Genomic DNA, 17,573 nt, shown 5'->3' on the forward strand with positions numbered 1-17,573 from the left:
AGTTGGAGGCCAGCCTGGCCAATATGGTGAAACCCCATCTCTACTAAAAATACAAAAATTAGCCAGGCATGGTGGCTCACCCCTGTAGTCCCAGCTACTTGGGAGGCTGAGGCATGAGAATCACTTGAACCCAGGAGGCAGAGGTTGCAGTGAACTGAGATTGCACTACTGCACTCCAGCCTGTGTGACAGAGTGAGAATCCATCTAAAAAAAAATTTTATATATACATATATATACACACATATATCTGGAGAAGGTGTCAAAGAGAAGGTAAGACTTCAGCATGGTTTCGTATCTTTCCTGGCTTTTTTCTACGGATCCCAAACAATCAAATCGAAATTTCTGCAACTTATTAGATGTGTTCCCTGAAGCACTACATTTTTCTGAGCCTTAGTTTACTCATTGGTAACCAGAGGGTAATAACACCCTTCTGCATGGTTGTCAAGATGAGAGATAATTTAGCAAGTTAATTATCACAATAACTGATAAATGTTGGAAACTAATAATGGGTAGCTATTGTGTTGTCACCATTTGGATAAGCTCCTTAAAGGCTGAGAATACATCCTGTATGTCTAAGTCTCATAAAATCTCGTTTAAATGCAGTGGAGTTTACAGGTCTTATTGAGATGTGATTAACATTTATGGCATTTCTTCTTAATTGCTAGACTGATTACTGAGAAGCGAGAAGAATGCTTCAAACAACATCGGATTTAAAGTCTGAGAAGGATATTTTGGAGCAAAGAACTTCTACAACTTATAAGATAAAGAAGTAGGTTACATGGAATCTACTAAAGGCAATCAATGCCATAACAAGAGACAAAACTGTTTACAGTGCCTTCTAAAAAGGATTCTAGTCCATTTACACTCATTTACTTGTTATTATTAATCAGTAAGGACTTAGTATTGACATTTTTTTACTCGTTTTCTGCTTGTTTTGTTGGTCCTCTCTTCCTTTCTTCCTTCCTATCTTCCTTTGTGTAAAAGTGATTTTCTCTAGTAGTATGTTTTAATTCCTTGCTTTTTATTTTTTGTGTAGCAATTATAGGTTTTTGGTTTGTAGTTATCATGAGGCTTGCAAATAACATCTCATAAACAATTATTTTAGACTTATAACAACTTAACTATTATCAGAAAGAAAAGTTTTTAAAAACAAGCAGAGAAAGCCAAACAAACATCTACACTTTTTCCTGCATTTTGCCTTTTTGTTTTATCTATTTGTATCTTTTTACATGGTCTGTCTCTTAAAAAATAATTGTAGTTACTATTTTTGATAGGTTTATCATTTAGTCATTCTATTAAGTATATGAGTGGTTTACCTACTGCAATTACAGTGTTACATTATTCTGTATTTCTCTGTGTAATTATTTTTACCAGCGAGTTTTATACTTTTAGATTATTTCTTCTTGCTCATTAATAGCCTTTTCTTTCAGATTGAAAAAACTTCCTTTAGCATTTCCTATAAGACAGGTCTAATGTTGATAATATTCCTCAGCTTTTGTTTGTCTAAGTGTTTCTCCATGTCTGAAAAATAATTGTGCTGGATATAATATTCTAGGTTGGATGTTTCTTTTCCTCAGCACTTTGACTATGTCATCCCACAAGCCTGTAAAGTTTCTGCTAAGAAATCTGTTGCCAGATGTATTAGAGCTCCTTTATGTTACTTGTTTCTTTTCTCTTGCTGCTTTTAAGATCCTTTCTTTATCCTTGATCGTTGAGAGTTTTATTATTATATGTCTTGAAGTAGTCTTATTTGGGTTGAATCTGCTCGGCATTCTTTGATTTTCTTGTACCTAGATATTCATATCTTTCTCTGGGTTTGGAAAGTTGTCTGTTATCATTTCCTTGAATAAACATTCTATCCCAATTTCTCTCTCTCTCTCTCTACATCCCCTTTAAGGCTAGTAACTCTTAAATTTGCTCTTTTGAGGCTATTTTCTAGATCTTGTAGGCATGCTTCATTCTTTTTTCTTTTTAGTTTTTTCCTTTTTCTCCTCTGTGTATTTTCATATAGCCTGTCTTCACAAATTCTTTATTTTGCTTAATCAAGTCTGCTATTGAGAGACTCCAGTGCATTTTTCAGTTTATCAATTGAATTTTCTATCTCCAAGATTTTTTAAAAGAAATTTTCATATTTTATTGATAAAATAATACGTAGTCACAAATATTGGGGGAAGAAATGTAGCCATACACTTCTTTGTCTTAGTAATCTATATTTTAGCCAGCTCCAGAATTTCCATTTGATTTAAAAAATTTCAATCTCTTTGTTAAATTTATCTGATAGAATTCTGAATTTCTTCACTGTTGTCTTGAAGTTCATTGAAGTTCATCAAGGCAGCTATTTTGAATTCCCTGTCTGATTAGTCATATATCTTCAACACTCCAGGATCGGTCAATGGTGCCTTATTCAGTCCATTCAGTGAAGCCATGTTTTCCTGGATGTTCTTGATAATTGTGGATATTCGTCCATGTCTGGGCCTTGAAGAGTTAGGTATTTATTCCCATCTTTATAGTCCAGGCTTGTTTGTCCCTGTCCTTGAGAAGGTTTTCCAAGAATTCAAAGAGGATTGAGTTTTGTGGCCTAAGCCTGTGGTTACTGCAGCCATCTCAGCACTTGGGGGTGCCCTAAGCCCAGGAACACTGAAACTCTTACAGACTCTTAGGTACACAGCCTTGGTGTATCTAAGACTTGGGAAGATAGGGGAGAATTCCCTGGGTTACCAGGCAAAGTCTCTTTCTCTCTTCCCTCTCTTTCCCAAATCAGAAGGCATCTCTCTCCAGGCTTGGCTAACTGGAGCTGGGGGAGGAGTGATGCAGACACTCTACTGGCCACAGCTGGCATTACACTGGGTCATACCTGAAGCCCATGGCCTTCCAGACCAGCTCTGTACTGGGGCTCACCAAGGCCTGCAGCCACTACTGCCTGGTTATGCCTGCTGCTAATGTTTATTCAAGGCCCAAGGCCACAGGCCACATTAGTCAGCAGATGGTGAATCCTGCCAGGACCAAGTCTGTACCAACCAGGCAGTGGATTCCCTTCTGACCCAGGATGGGCCTAGAAACACTATCCAGGAACAAAGCCTGGAATCAGGGGGTTCGGGAATCTGTTTGATGTTTTATCGTATTGTGGCTAAGCTGATATCCAAGTTGCAAGACAAAGTCCTCTGTGCTCTTCTCTCTTCTTTCCCCAAGCAGAAGGAATCTCTCCCCAAGCATCAGTACCTGAAGTTTGGGAAGGAGTGACATACATACTCCTGTGGCTGCCACAGCTAGTGTTAAACTGTGTTGCACCCTAAGTCCACTGCCTCCAAGACCAGGACAGCACTAGACCTTGCCCAAGGACTTGCTAACAGAGGAAAAAAAATCTGTGAAATATTTCAGAGTGGAATATTTTGAGCCAATATGAGTGATCATGGTCTTGGGAACAGTCTTAAGAGGTTCTGAGGAAGTATGCCTGAAGCAGGTAGGTTATAGTTTGGTTTTATACATTTCCAGGAGAAAAGAGTTACAGGCGAAGACATAAATCGATACATGGAAAGTATATATTGATTCAGCCCAAAAAAGCAGGACATCTCCAAGCAGGGACTTAGTAGTTATAGGTGGGTCTTAAGGATTCTTTAGTTGACAATTGGTTGAGAGGGTTAAGCTATTGTCTAAAGGCTTAAAGTCAATAGTAAGTAATGCTTGAGTTAAAGGAGGTTGTGGGGTCCAAGGTTCTTGTTACATTGATGAATCCTCATAGGTAGCAGCCCTCAGAGAGAATCAATGACAAACGTCTGTCTCTTTGCAGACCTTTGAGATGTCAGACTCTCAGTTCAACTCTGCCAGATCTGGGAAAAGCCTAGAAAGGGAAGGCCTGGTTGCATTAATGGAGATTATCTACAGATGCAAATCTCGCCCGCAAAAGATAGCTTTGCAGGGCCATTTCAAAATATGTCAAATAAATATATTTTGAGGTAAAATATTTTTATTCCCTACAGGGTCTGCTATCTGTCATGTGATGCTATATCAGAGTCAGGTTGAAAAGCAAACCATATTACAGCAGGTTTATTTTTATTTATTTATTTATTTTGAGGCAGCGTTTTGCTCTCGTTGCCCAGGCTGGAGTGCAATGGCACGATCTTGGCTCACTGCAACCTCTGCCTCCCAGGTTCAAGCAATTCTGCTGCCTCAGCCTCCTGAGTAGCTGGGATTACAGGCACCTGTCACCACACCCAGCTAATTTTTGTATTTTTAGTAGAGATGAGGTTTCACCATATTGGCCAGACTGGTCTTGAACTCCTGACCTCAGGTGATCTGCCTGCCTCAGCCTCCCAAAGTGCTGGGATTACAGGAGTCAGCCACCACGCCCGGACTATACCAGGTTAACTTTTAAAACTCATTTAATGATATTTTATGGTTTGTAGGGTGTGATTCCTTGCGTGAATGGCCTGAGGTCTTGTTTATAATTTGGTATCTTATTGCCACAGAGTCTGTTTTGTCCGTCTTATGATATTTTAACTTGAATGCTGGTCAGTTGTGCCTAAACTCCAAAGGGAGGGGGTATAACAAGGCATGTCTAACCTCCCTTCCCATCACGGCCAGGAATTCAATTTTTAAGATGTTTCTGGGGTCTCTTTGGCCAAGTGGGAGTTCATTCAGTCAATAGGGGGCAAGTTGGGGGTGCTTAGCATTTTATGTTTAGTCTACACACTTTAGTCCTTGTGTCCTGACTGCCACTCAAATAGACTCAGGACCTCAGACCACTTTAGTTAGCCAGTGGTGAAGCTAGCCATGACCTGGGTTTCTCCCTCTGGAGCAGAGAATTCTCCTCTGTCCCAAGGCCTGCCTAAATGCACTGTCAGAATTCTAGGCGCCTGCAGAATTCTGTCCTGTGTTATGTTCCACCGTGACGGGGCAGCACTGACTTCCAGTGCAAAGTCCCACACTCACTTTGCTCTCTCTCCTCCAAGCACACGGATTCTCTTTCCTGCTGTGCAGCCTGTGGTTGGAGGAGGGGTGGTATAGGCAATACAGGGAGATCTTCACCCCTACCCCCACCCCAACTTCAATGCCTCTTTCCTTATCATTACGGTAAAAGCAGGCACTGTGATCACTCAGCTGATTTTATGGCTTTTATGAAGGTGCTGTCTTGCGTGGATAGTTGTTCTATTTGGTGTTCCTGTGTGGAGAACTATCTCTGGGGGGGTTCTATTCAGCCATCTTGCTCCACCTCCACCCTCTCTCCAGTCAGTCTTTAAACTGCTGGCACCGAAGCCTCCAGTGCCTTTCTCCTCTATATCCCATGGAGAGTTACTGAAGTAGTTCTTTTTGGATTTCAGTTGGCCTTTTAGTAGAGCCTTTCTCCTAAAGGATTAAAACGTTAGACTGCAGGCTTGAGCCAAAAAGCAGTCAGAGGGACAAATACTGGGTTTTACTTAGAATAACCCACCTGCCTAGTGCCAGCCTACCACTCTTGAACAAAACTTGTATGATTCCCGTGTCTCCGTTTAGAATAATTTAATTCTGAGGAGACGCCTCTGTTTCTCCACTGGCCTCTGGACATGGAACAGGCGCATGAAAATTACCTGGGGCAGCTATGGGTCACGTCACCTCTCTTACTCTAGCCAGCCAGCAGGCACTTGAAGTTCGCAATCTGTTGGGCTGAATTTCTGAAAACAATAACAAACGCAATGTCACTTATTTTTTATTCTCTAAATTTACAACCCATTAATATACCTCCCTGTAAGCTGTCTGATTTTGAAAATTGTACATGATAAAATCTTTTTATTATACATAAAAAAGAGTTCTGTAGTTTGTATTAATAGAAAATTGGTGTCCAGACATATTTTACCAAGTAAGTACAAAATAACTAAAGAATATCCATTTGAAAGATACAAAATTATCCTGCTAGGAGCACCTTGGTGTCAAGGTGACTTCAGGGAATAATCAGGTAATTCAGCTCCTTGGCCGGAGTGAAGAATGGAATGTTGAGGCTGGAGAACTAAGCAGAGCTCAAGAGGGGCCTGGTGCACTAGGCTAGGTCATTTGGGCTCAATCATGAGGGGACAATTGAGGCAGCATTAGCAGGAAGGTCAGGTGACCACCAAACTTTCTGCCAGATCTGAGATTCTTCTCTTTTAGAAATGCAGTGTTTGTATAAAAATGAAAGGCTTACCAAAGGTCACATTTTAAATTATAAAGAAAAAAAATCATCTTTTTTTTTTTTTTTTTTTTCTGATTTGGAGTCTGGCTCTGTTGCTCAGGCTGGAGTGCAGTGGCGTGATCTGTGCTCAACCTCCACCTCCCAGGTTCAAGTGAATCTCCTGCCTCAGCCTCCCAAGTAGCTGGGATTACAGGCACCCGCCACCACGCCTGGCTAATTTTTGTATTTTTAGTAGAGGCGGGTTTTCGCCATGTTGGCCAGGCTGGTCTTGAACTCCTGACCTCAGGTGATCCACCCACCTCGGCCTCCCAAAGATCTGGGATTACAGGTGTGAGCCAGCGTGCCCAGCCTCAAAAGTTCATCTGTGAGCCACATTTAGAAGGTAGATAAAAAATTTTGACTAAACACAGCTTAGAATCTATAAATTGTTAAACTTCAGTTCTGTTGAGAATCTTTGAGATCCATCATTCTCTAAATGTTTTCTACCAGAGAAACAGGACAATGGCTTGCAAATATTGGTTATCAGTATTTACTCTATAGCTCAAGCAAACAAACTTATTTGCACTTAAAATACAAATATTACCTACCTTGATTTGAGTGTTGTTGTTCTCTCTTAAATTTCATTTCCCAAAAATGATGGCAAAAGTACTGTTTGTTTTAACTTGACCCATCTTTTGCAACCCAGCTTAATCATTTCACAGATTCCCTTTTGAAATAAATGGGCTAGATGATCAGACAATAGTAGCAAATGTTTGTCATTTCAATGACATATGCAAGAGATACCTTTAGTGAAATTTGTATATCAAATTTCCCTTTGTGCTCCTTTTTTCCCTAGTGAATTCAGCATTAAAGTGTTTATAAATATTTTTGGTTTATTATTTATTAATTCAAAGCAAAGAATGCCAATGTGACCATAAATATCTCATTTATATATCATAAATATCTCATTATAGAAATATATTTAGAGACATCTGTTTTATTATTTTAAAGAAGAGTACATATTATATATTAAGGTAAAAATAGTACTAAAAAAGAGAAGGTAGTAAATAAAAAAATTCTAATGAACATAAAACATCATAAAAATTAACTTAATTAAAAATCAGCCAGGCACAGTGGCTCATGCCTGTAATCCCAGCACTTTGGGAGGCCAAGGTGGGTGGATCACCTGAGGTCAGGAGTTCGAGACCAGCCTGGCCAACACGGTGAAACCCTACCTCTACTAAAAATACAAAAAATTAGCTGGATGTGATGGGACATGCCTGTAGTCCCAGCTACTTGGGAGGCTGAGGCAGGAGAATGCCTTGAACCTGGGAGGCAGAGGTTGCCCTGAGCCAAGATAGTGCCACTAGACTCCAGCCTGGGCGACAGAAAGAGACTCTGTCTCCAAAAAAAAAAAAAAAAAAGTATAAAGATAAAATTTTAGTATATTGTGAATTAATTGCTAGACTCAATTGTTATAGGAAGCTTTGTTTTTCTGGAGCTCTTATATTAAAATTATTAAAATCCTCACTGAAAAGTATAACATGTGTTTTCTTTAAAAGAAAGATATTCTGTATCTGAATAAAGACAAACTTTGAACGAGTGGTATATGCCTTAATAAATATTGGAGAATATCTATTCTCCAATACTTAGAGAATGACAACAGCATCCTCCACATGGCGTTTTCATTGCCAGTCACAACTTTCCTCCACCTAGTGTTCTCTAGACTGAGACAGACCAAGGAACAATTCCCTAGACCTCCTTTGCAGAGCTAGGTTATGCTCAGACCATTTGCAGCACCAAGGACACTGCCATTCAGGTCACCAAAAAAGATCATCTTGTGAGCCCTGTCTAAACCAGGCCCCTTCTAAAATCATTTCAGTTTGAAACTGAGTCCAGGTGGGTCTTCATCAGTATTAGAGTGGACCTGCCAGATGTATGCTTGCAGATGATGCAACATCAAAGCAAATGCCCTGGGCAAGAGAAGAAAGGCCAAAGCAATGGGCTTACTGGTTTCTAGCTTTGAGCCACTCTTCATAGTGCCAAATTCCCATTTTAGGGTCCCTTTATTTGTATTAATAAAAATAAATTCCCTGGGTGTAAGTTCCTGTAAAGTACTCCCTATCTGTATTCCTGGGCATGAAAGGGTGTTTTAGTTCCAATTCTAGTTTTCCCACTTAGAGGTTCACCTTTCTGACATTAATAATTAACCAGATTATCTGAATTCTTCAAGTTCAGTTTATTTAAAAGGAGACTATCCTCAAAAGTGTTATATCCGTGGTTTCCTGCTACCTCCAACCATGGGCCTTTTGGGAATACTTTGTTTTTTAATCTTCCTGGGGAAAACTTGGGGACAGGAGCAAACGTAAGTAAAACAAGCTATCTTCATTTTTCAATGCATCTTAGTTATGACGAATGAAGAGTTAAATTTAACAGATTCTGTTAATTTGAAAATAACTTGCTACTTCTGAGAACACCAAATGAATAGTATCATCTCTGAATGAGAAAGTCATGGAAGCATTTTGATTTGATGAGTAGCTAACAACATGACAGCTTTTATGGAATTGTTATTTATTAAAATTTACGTAAGTGATTATTCAAATTCCTCTTCAAAAAAGCACAAAAGAAACTCCAGATAATAAACTTTCTTGACATTTTTTGCTTATTTTAACTTGGTGTTTAGTTTTCTTTGTGTTTTTCATAGACTATACACAGTTAAACCAGGGTTATTTAGGAGTCAATCTAATACTGTGATCTGAAAATCTGTTGTTGTAGTGACTTCTACCATACATTTATGAGCTGACTTTTCACAATTTTTAGTGTCATTATTGAGATAATATGCATTTTAAGTAATGTTTTTAAAATAATGATCTTATATCTAGAAATATTTTAATACTGAAAAGTAACTGCAGATCATCTAATCAAACCTATTCATTTTATATATGAGGATAAGTCCAGATAAGGGAAGTGACTGACCAAAGGTCACAGTTCTAGAGAGAGAGAAACAGGATTTTTATTAAGGTCTCCTGTTTATCACTTCAATTTTTTTCATTTTGTCATAAATGTATACATGTAAATATATTATATATAAACACATACTTAGGATGTCATTCTTTTTTAGCACCCTCGTATTTCTGATCTGTGATCTTTTTACATGGCCACAAGCACTCAACTACCTTAGCATCCTGCCTTTATTATTTCTTTTTGAAAGACGAGCAGCTAAGGCTTAGAGAGACTGAAATTAAGTGACTTCAAATTGGTGGCAGAACTAGGGCTAGGACCTGGGTTCCATGATTCTTGTCCAGACTTATTCTGAATTCTTTCTACTAGCCCTTAATAAAAATTATTTCCTCACTTTCTCTGAAGAAGTCAGAGTGTACCATTTACAACATGGCAATCAATCACTTTAATTAATTGGTTGATTGATTGATTCAGCAAATATTTATTGAGCATCTAACCATATGATAGGCACTGCAGATATAGCAAATGGTAAGACAATTCCTAGAGCTTGCATTCTAGTGGGAGAAGCAAGTAATGAATGAATGAACCAATGAAAGAATGTGTAAGGTCAGGTAGGTAGTATTATGAAGAAAAAAATAAAGCAGAGTATGAGAATTAAAAAATAATTATGGGGCACTATTTTAAAATGTGGCCAGGAAAGGTTCTCTTAAGGAGGCTGCACTCAAACAGAGCCTGAAGGAAGTGAGGAAGCAAACCATGCAAATATTTGAGGAAAGAGCATTCCAGATAGAGGCCAAAATAACATTCTTGCCTCTCTGCAAGCTCAGTAACCTGATCCTCTGCAGCAATTGAAAGACAAAGAAAACTATGAAATTATTTATATGGATAGATTATGCTACTGATAAGTCAGTAAGAACCAAAATCTTTATAAAGGGTGGTTCCAGAATATTCTTTTAGGGGCTTCTAAACACTATGTATTTTTGCTTGACTGCTACCATCACATAGACCAGCAGTCCCCAACCATTTTGGCACTAGGGACAGGTTTTGTGGAAGACAATGTTTCCATGGACCAGGATTGGGGTGGGGATGGTTTCAGAATGAAACTGTTCCACTTCAGATCATCAGGCATTATATTCTCATAAGGAGCTTGCAATCTAGATCCCTCGCATGTGCAGTTCACAATAGAGTTCATGCTCCTAGGAGAATCTAATGCCACCACTGATCTGACAGGAGGCAGAGCTCAGGTGGTAATGCTCCTTTGCCCCACTGCTCACCTCCTGCTGTGTGGCCTGGTTCCTAACAAGCCATGGACTGGTATTTGTCCATGGCCCAGGGGTTGGGGACCCCTACCATACACAATTCAAAATTAAAGCAATACTAAACTTAAAAACATAAAGCTTCTATAAATACTGAAATTAAGGTAGCTTTATATCCCTAAATTTTTCTAATTACAAAACTCTTTATAAATTCCATTTAGTACAACAGTTGAAAATGTTAATTCTGGAAACGGGCTGCTCAGGTTCGATTTCTAATTCTATAATATGTGAATTATAGAATTCATAAATCCTATATGTGTGGCCTTGGGAAAATTAATTAGCAGTTTCTTCACCTTAAAATTGGAGTAATAGTTCCTCACAGAGTGGTTGTAATGACACAATGAGTTTATACAAATAAAGTATTCAGAATAGTGCCTTATCACAGGGCAAAATTTCAGTAAATATATCTTATTATCATAAAAGCTGAACTCCTCTCATTTTCTGCTATCTCCTACTAGGCATGTGGGGAAGGGGAATTCAGATGATGGTTGGAAATCTGGAAATTCTTTCCTCTCTTTTGTAATTTGACTGTAAGTGGATCCAAATTAATTGTAATGCAGGATAACTGTCAGATGCTTTAAAGGATTTAATTGCTGATAAATTAATTCCATTGTTACTAAAAACTTCCTGCTTTTACCAGACTCTTAAAATGTCACAATGTTGGCAGAAGCCTGGAATAATTCTGCCAGGTGGGGTGGTGGGTGCACTCCAAGCTTGTTGGGCCACTTGAATTAGTCGATCACTATGCCCTTTTGGGTTAAAATACTTTTTTTTCCTATGTAATAGCATATGTAGTTCTCGCTATTCAAATTAGATACTTTTGTGATATACAGTTAGTAATCCAGTTTATATTTGTAAGTTTTTAAATAAAATAATTTTTAAAAATCACTTATTTTAAAATTTGTATTTCAAAAGCAAGTATAGACTCACTTCCATTATTGTATAAATCACATGAAAAGTAAAAATAAGAGAACAGTCTATGGTTGTGAATAACATATAAACTTGACCTCAACTGTACACATAACAACTGAGAACTGATATAAAGGCCTCCCCCATTTACTTACAAACCATATAACCTTAGCCAAGTTAGCCTTTTACCACTTGCAAAGTACGAATAATGATAGTACCAGCATCATTGGCTTATTGTAAAAATTAACAAGAGCTGTATGTAAAGTGCTGATACAGCCTCTGATATGTGGCAAGTACTTAATTACCATTATTGTTTGAAGATGATGATTTGCTCTTAAAGGACCATCATCACTATTTCCATTTCCAAATGCACTTCCCAGCTCACTCATATTCTATCCTTTCCGTTATCCGTTTACTAGTATAACATAGTATTTCTAAGATCACTCCCTTTAAACTAATTTAGTGAGATTAATAAATCTTAACATGTATTAATCTTACATGTTAAGCACTAAGAGTGCTAGACCTTTTCATATATATGTTCTTATTTAATCTTTACCAGAGCCTGGTAAAGAAGGTGATTATTTTCGCAGTAAGTTATTTTAGCCTCAGAAAGACTTAGTGACTTTACCACGGTCACTCAGCCAGCAGATGCCACAGCTGGAATTCAATCACTGCTTTTTTCTTCATTGAGTAAAAAATATTGACCCCATTTACATGTTCTGGTCAACATGATTAAAAGTCTTCCTTGGCTGCAGTAGCTAAGAGAAAGTGCTGCTATCACCTTAACTTTCTAAATGTAAACTAAACCTCCAGCTTCTCAGGTCTTAATTCCAAACTACTTGGAAATTATGCCAAAGTTATGGTGGGTCACAAGTACATTTTGACTTATTAGTATCATTTTTAAGTGAGGAAATATATGTATTTTAAATGGAATCTCTCAAGTGAGAGAAAAAAATCAAAAGTAAAAGAAAATATGTCATATAAAGACATTGAGCCTTATCTTTTCCTTTTTCAACAGATATGTCATTTCAGCACCAAAAATATTCCGTGTTGGAGCATCTGAAAATATTGTGATTCAAGTTTATGGATACACTGAAGCATTTGATGCAACAATCTCTATTAAAAGTTATCCTGATAAAAAATTTAGTTACTCCTCAGGCCATGTTCATTTATCCTCAGAGAATAAATTCCAAAACTCTGCAATCTTAACAGTATGTATTTATCCTTTATTTTCTTTATATATATATACAGAATATTCTCAATAAAAATGTGTACAAAGTTTGAATATTGATAACATATAGATTTAATCATTTACCTCCACTGTGGGATTATTAGATGATGTCAGTCACTAATGATAATGTAAGTGAAAATTCTAACCGAAACAGAAAATTCTAAACAGAAGAGGTATGTCTGCTTTTTGAGCAATGCATGTCCATTTTCACATTCTTATTGGAAAATAAAATTGTACTAATGTGAAAATATTTGGAGATAATTGAAAATACTTGTTTGCTATGAAAATTACTATTAGAAAGAAATTGAGAAATATGAGTATGATTTTATCTGTAGTACATTGCCCACAAAAATCCATGGATATTATTGAACATTCGATTGAACTCTAATATTCTACAATTATAGTTTCAAAAACTAAAAATTTGTGATTACTAAAGTGAATAGCTCTCATTGACAACCTGCAGTTAATAGAATAACCTTGATCAAATAACTCTCCTATTAAGATATTGTAGTATAGATTGCTTAGAGACATACTTGCAACTTATTTTTACTAAAAATTCTGATACTTAATAAAGAAAATCAAAGAATATCAGATGTAAAATGGGCTCTGCAGCTCATTTAGACCAGAGTTTCTCTAAAGTGAGTTCTTTATAAAGAAATTAAAAATGGAAATTTAATACAGAACTTAAAATTCGAATTATATTGATTTTGTAACATTTTGAATTTATTTTATAAATTTGTTTTGAGTTTTTAATTATACAAAAATCATAAGCATAAGATTATACCGTTTTAAGTTTGTATATATTTAAGTATCTTTGTATCAAAAATTATTTTTATTATGTTATAAATAATAAAAAGCCAATGCTGAGGGTCCTCCATGACTTTTGTCCTTTAAAAAGACTATGCATATTACTCAAGTTTAAGAAACACTAATCTAAAAAATTTCTAATCAAACATAGGAATTCTTTAATTAATGTTCTTAGCAGTAAATGCTCATATCTCTTAACAAATTCTTCCACTTATTAGGTTTGTTAACAATTAAAATTCATTTATTAAAAGTGTTACTTTTATGGCATATGCCTGTAATCCCAGCTACTCGGGAGACTGAGGCAGGAGAATCGCTTCAACCCAGAAGGCGGAGGTTGCAGTGAGCCAAGATCGCGCCACTGCACGCCAGCCTAGGCAACAGAGTGAGACTCCATCTCAAAAAAAAAAAAAAAAAAAAAAAGAAAGTGTTACTTTCAAAAGACATTCTTTTATCTGATACAATGTATTTGTGGCTCTTAGTTTTAAATTTAAATCAAACAAATTTAACTGAAATTAAAAATGCAGTATCTCAGTTGCACTAGCCACATTTCAAGTGTTCAAATAGCCCCTGGTAGCTAGTGGCTACCATAGTGAACAGCATAGATATAGAATATTTCTGTCATCACAAAAAGTTCTCTGAACAGTGCTGACCTATATGATTAACTGAAAAACTAGATTAAGGTGGGGCAATCATAGTCAGTACATATTTTAACCATTTAATTTTATCATAGCAATATCATGTATCTTTATTTGCCAATTGTTTAATGTTGTACCAAGGTCCTTTAAGTATGGGTCTATGGATTGCAGTGTCAAATCTCATTTATTACGTGCTACAAATTTAATGGATCATCTTTGTTCTATAGTTTCTTTGTTGTTGTTGTTGTTGTTGTTGTTGTTGTTGAGACAGGGTCTCGCTCTGTCACCCAGGCTGGAAGACAGTGGTGTAATATGGGCTCACTGCAGCCTTTGCCTCCCAGGTTCAAGCAATTCTCCCACCTCAGCCTCTCAAGTAGCTGGGATTACAGGTGTGCACCACCACACCTGGCTAATTTTTGCATTTTTAGTAAAGAAGGTGTTTCACCATGTTGGCCAGGATGGTCTCGAACTCCTGACCTCAGGTGATCCGCCCATCTCGGCCTCCCAAAGTGCTGGCATTACAGGCATAGGTTACTGTGCCCAGACTGTTCTATAGTTTCTGTTTCTTAAAAGGGGAGAAAGAACTTAAAGGCACTTACAAAGCAATCTGGGTGCAGAATATTTATAGATTTTTCTTGTTTTCCAAACTTTTACAATAATTTTGCATAGCTAATTCTACAGCAGTTGGTTTTTGTAATTAACTTTCATCCTGTGTTTCCAAAGCCTAAATTTTCATAGATACAGTTTTCTTTTTTATCACTTTTCATGCATTAAATTTACATATCATTGAATGTAAAGGGGATAATTACAAACATAAATTGGAAAATGAGCATCTCAACTCAGGGGAGCAGAAGTATGTGAGGTAATACTAAGGGTCCAGAGATGCTGGACACATGGGCACGGTGACTGATGCCTGTAATCCCAGCACTTTGGGAAGCCAAGGCAGGTGGATCACTTGAGGCCAGGAGTTCAGGACCAGCCTGGCCAACATGGTGAAACCCGTCTCTATTAAAAATACAAAAAAAAAAAAAGTTAGCTGGACATGGTGGCACACACCTGTAATCTCAGCTACTTGGGAGGCTGAGGCAGGAGAATCACTTGAACCTGGGAGGAAGAGGTTGTCGTGAGCTGAGATGGCACCACTGCTTTCCAGCCTGGGCAACAGAGTAAGTGAGACTCCGTCTCAAAAAAAAAAAAAAAAAAAAAAAAAAGCTAAGGGTCCAGAGAATCGGTCAGGAGGTTTCACAAAGGGAATGGGGAGCATGGGGTAACCCAGCAAACTAATTGAGTGAAGGTTTCTTAAAGGCTTTTATAGTAGTAGTTTCACTAAATGTATATAAAATTTAGGAAACATGGAACCAAAGAGACTTTCAATTGCTTAAAGCTAAATTTTTATTATGTAATTAGACACTGAAGGGCTTTGGGCAAAATTTATTTACTCTTCTTGCTCCTGTATCACTTTTTAAATGATTACATATACATACTGATTGTTCTAATGAGATTACAGTTGTATTTAGAAAGTTAATGGTTTAATAACTTTAGAATTATTATACTTTTTCCATCAACAATTTCTTTTCCAGATACAACCAAAACAATTGCCTGGAGGACAAAACCCAGTTTCTTATGTGTATTTGGAAGTTGTATCAAAGCATTTTTCAAAATCAAAAAAAATGCCAATAACCTATGACAACGGATTTCTCTTCATTCATACAGACAAACCTGTTTATACTCCAGACCAGTCAGGTAGATTATAAGATATTTCTTTCTCTGGGTGGGGGATTTGACAGTATTGACACTATATTGTAGAGCTTTTTAATACCTGAAATTGAGTGGAGATCGGTTTCTTTCTAATTTGCTCAAAAGACTCTCAATTCCCAAAGACATCTATACTTACAAATATTTAATCGCATTTTAATTTTAAATTTATGGAGAAAGTGCTAAATAAATTACAAAACCAACAATTACATTACCTGCCCCATCATTTATTTCCAAGTAGAAAATGCTTTTTCAAAATTGTAAAATGTTATGTTAGATCTTATTTATTAAACAAATATAAGACTTAATTGCAAATATAATTTGGCAATGGGAAAATATAATTTATTGTAGAACCATGTTCATTAAAAATTCCACTGGGTCTGGAGCTAATCCCCAAACTGGAAAAATAAATCTAACCTAGGGGATCAGATATTTCAGCAGAGGATAAACTATATCACAGAAATATATGGATATTAATTTTCAAAGGGGATCTACCTAAGAAAGTTACTGTTAGAACATTGTTTAACATTCATGGTTCTTCTGTTAGAGGCAAAAGGGCAGAATAGCCAGTCAAAATCATGTGAATAGGAATGACTGGACCTATTCCCAATGAACCAAAAGTAAAACACAGAAAAGTGTGAATGCTTCCCAATATATTCATGTGTTTGCAAAGCCTTCCATTCCCCCGTTTCTCCCTCTCATCATCAATGACTTTTAAGTACATCAGAAATAGAATATTAGAGATGTATATGTGGGAAGGAGAGGCTATGGAATTTCATTAATGATATTCTTGGAGGAGGACAGAGAAAGGAAGTGGGGACCATCTGACTTTGTTGAAAAACTTTGTACACAGTAGATATTTGCTAAATGTTGGTCGATGTTGATGATGAGAATAGTGGGGTGGAACTGGACTGAACCATTACCATTTCAGCGGGAGCATTTGTTATGATCAGCTCAGAAAGGAAAAGCCTAAAGGGGGTGGAGATATTGCTTTCTACTTGGCCAGAATAAAATCGCCAGAATAATAGCATCTTTTTTCTCCAAGAGACAACTTGGTATACAAGGAAATAGTCTCTGCCCACAAAGGTTGGGTCCTTTTAGACATAATCATACCTAGAAACAAGCATATTATCTCTCTTGTCCTCCTCCTACATTGAAGGATACTTTTTTGCTTGAATCCTGTTGACACGTCCCACAACTAAGGGTCATCAGTCTTTGTCCAGTAAGCAGTGTAATATCCAGAGGCTGGGACCTTCCTCGGTTATCAAGGCTTTCCTTAAGAATGGCTTCATGTCTCATGCCTGTAATCCCAGCACTTTGGGAGTCCGAGGTGGGGGGATCACAAGGTCAGGAGTTTAAGACCAGCCTGGCCAAGATGGTGAAACCCTGTCTCTACTAAAACTACAAAAATTAGCCAGGCACTGTGGCAGGCGCCTGTAATCCCAGCTACTCTGGAGGCTGAGGCAGGAGAATCACTTGAACCCAGGTGGCAGAGGTTGCAGTGAGCTGAGATCAAGCCACTGCACTCCAGCCTGGGCGAAAGAGTGAGACTTCGTCTCAGAAAAAAAAAAAAAATAAATAAGGCTTCATGTATTATTTCTCTATCAGGACTTTACTGTAAGATGATGTAATATCTGGCCAGGCACAGTGGCTCATGCCTGTAATCCCAGTACTTTGGGAAGCCCAGGTGGGTGGATCACTTGAGGTCAGGAGTTTGAGACCAGCCTAACCAACATGGTGAAACCCTGTTTCCACTAAAAATACAAAAATTAGCTGAGTGTGGTGGTGCACGCCTGTAATTCCAGCTACTCGGGAGGCTGAGGCATGAGAATTGCTTG

At 37.4% G+C, this 17,573-nt stretch overlaps 1 protein-coding gene across 8 annotated transcripts in view; it reads left to right on the forward strand.

Annotated features, from left to right (window-relative positions):
* Positions 1-17,573, forward strand: part of C5 (complement C5) — a 123,036-nt gene that overhangs the window by 16,217 nt on the left and 89,246 nt on the right. For 3 of the 8 annotated variants that reach the window (XM_063788375.1, XM_063788377.1, XM_063788376.1), the window contains exons 2-4: positions 666-769; positions 12,326-12,518; positions 15,561-15,723. In XM_063788375.1, coding sequence (XP_063644445.1) covers positions 690-769; positions 12,326-12,518; positions 15,561-15,723 — 436 coding nt within the window. In that variant the 5' untranslated portion in view covers positions 666-689. Of the gene's footprint in view, positions 1-665; positions 770-3,189; positions 3,461-8,362; positions 8,487-12,325; positions 12,519-15,560; positions 15,724-17,573 lie in introns of those variants that run through there. The other 5 variants (XM_520228.8, XM_016961569.3, XM_016961570.4 and 2 more) reach the window with 3 other exon arrangements.

Source organism: Pan troglodytes, chromosome 11 (assembly GCF_028858775.2).
Source record: "Pan troglodytes isolate AG18354 chromosome 11, NHGRI_mPanTro3-v2.0_pri, whole genome shotgun sequence".
In the NCBI taxonomy this organism is placed as follows: Eukaryota; Metazoa; Chordata; class Mammalia; order Primates; family Hominidae; genus Pan; species Pan troglodytes.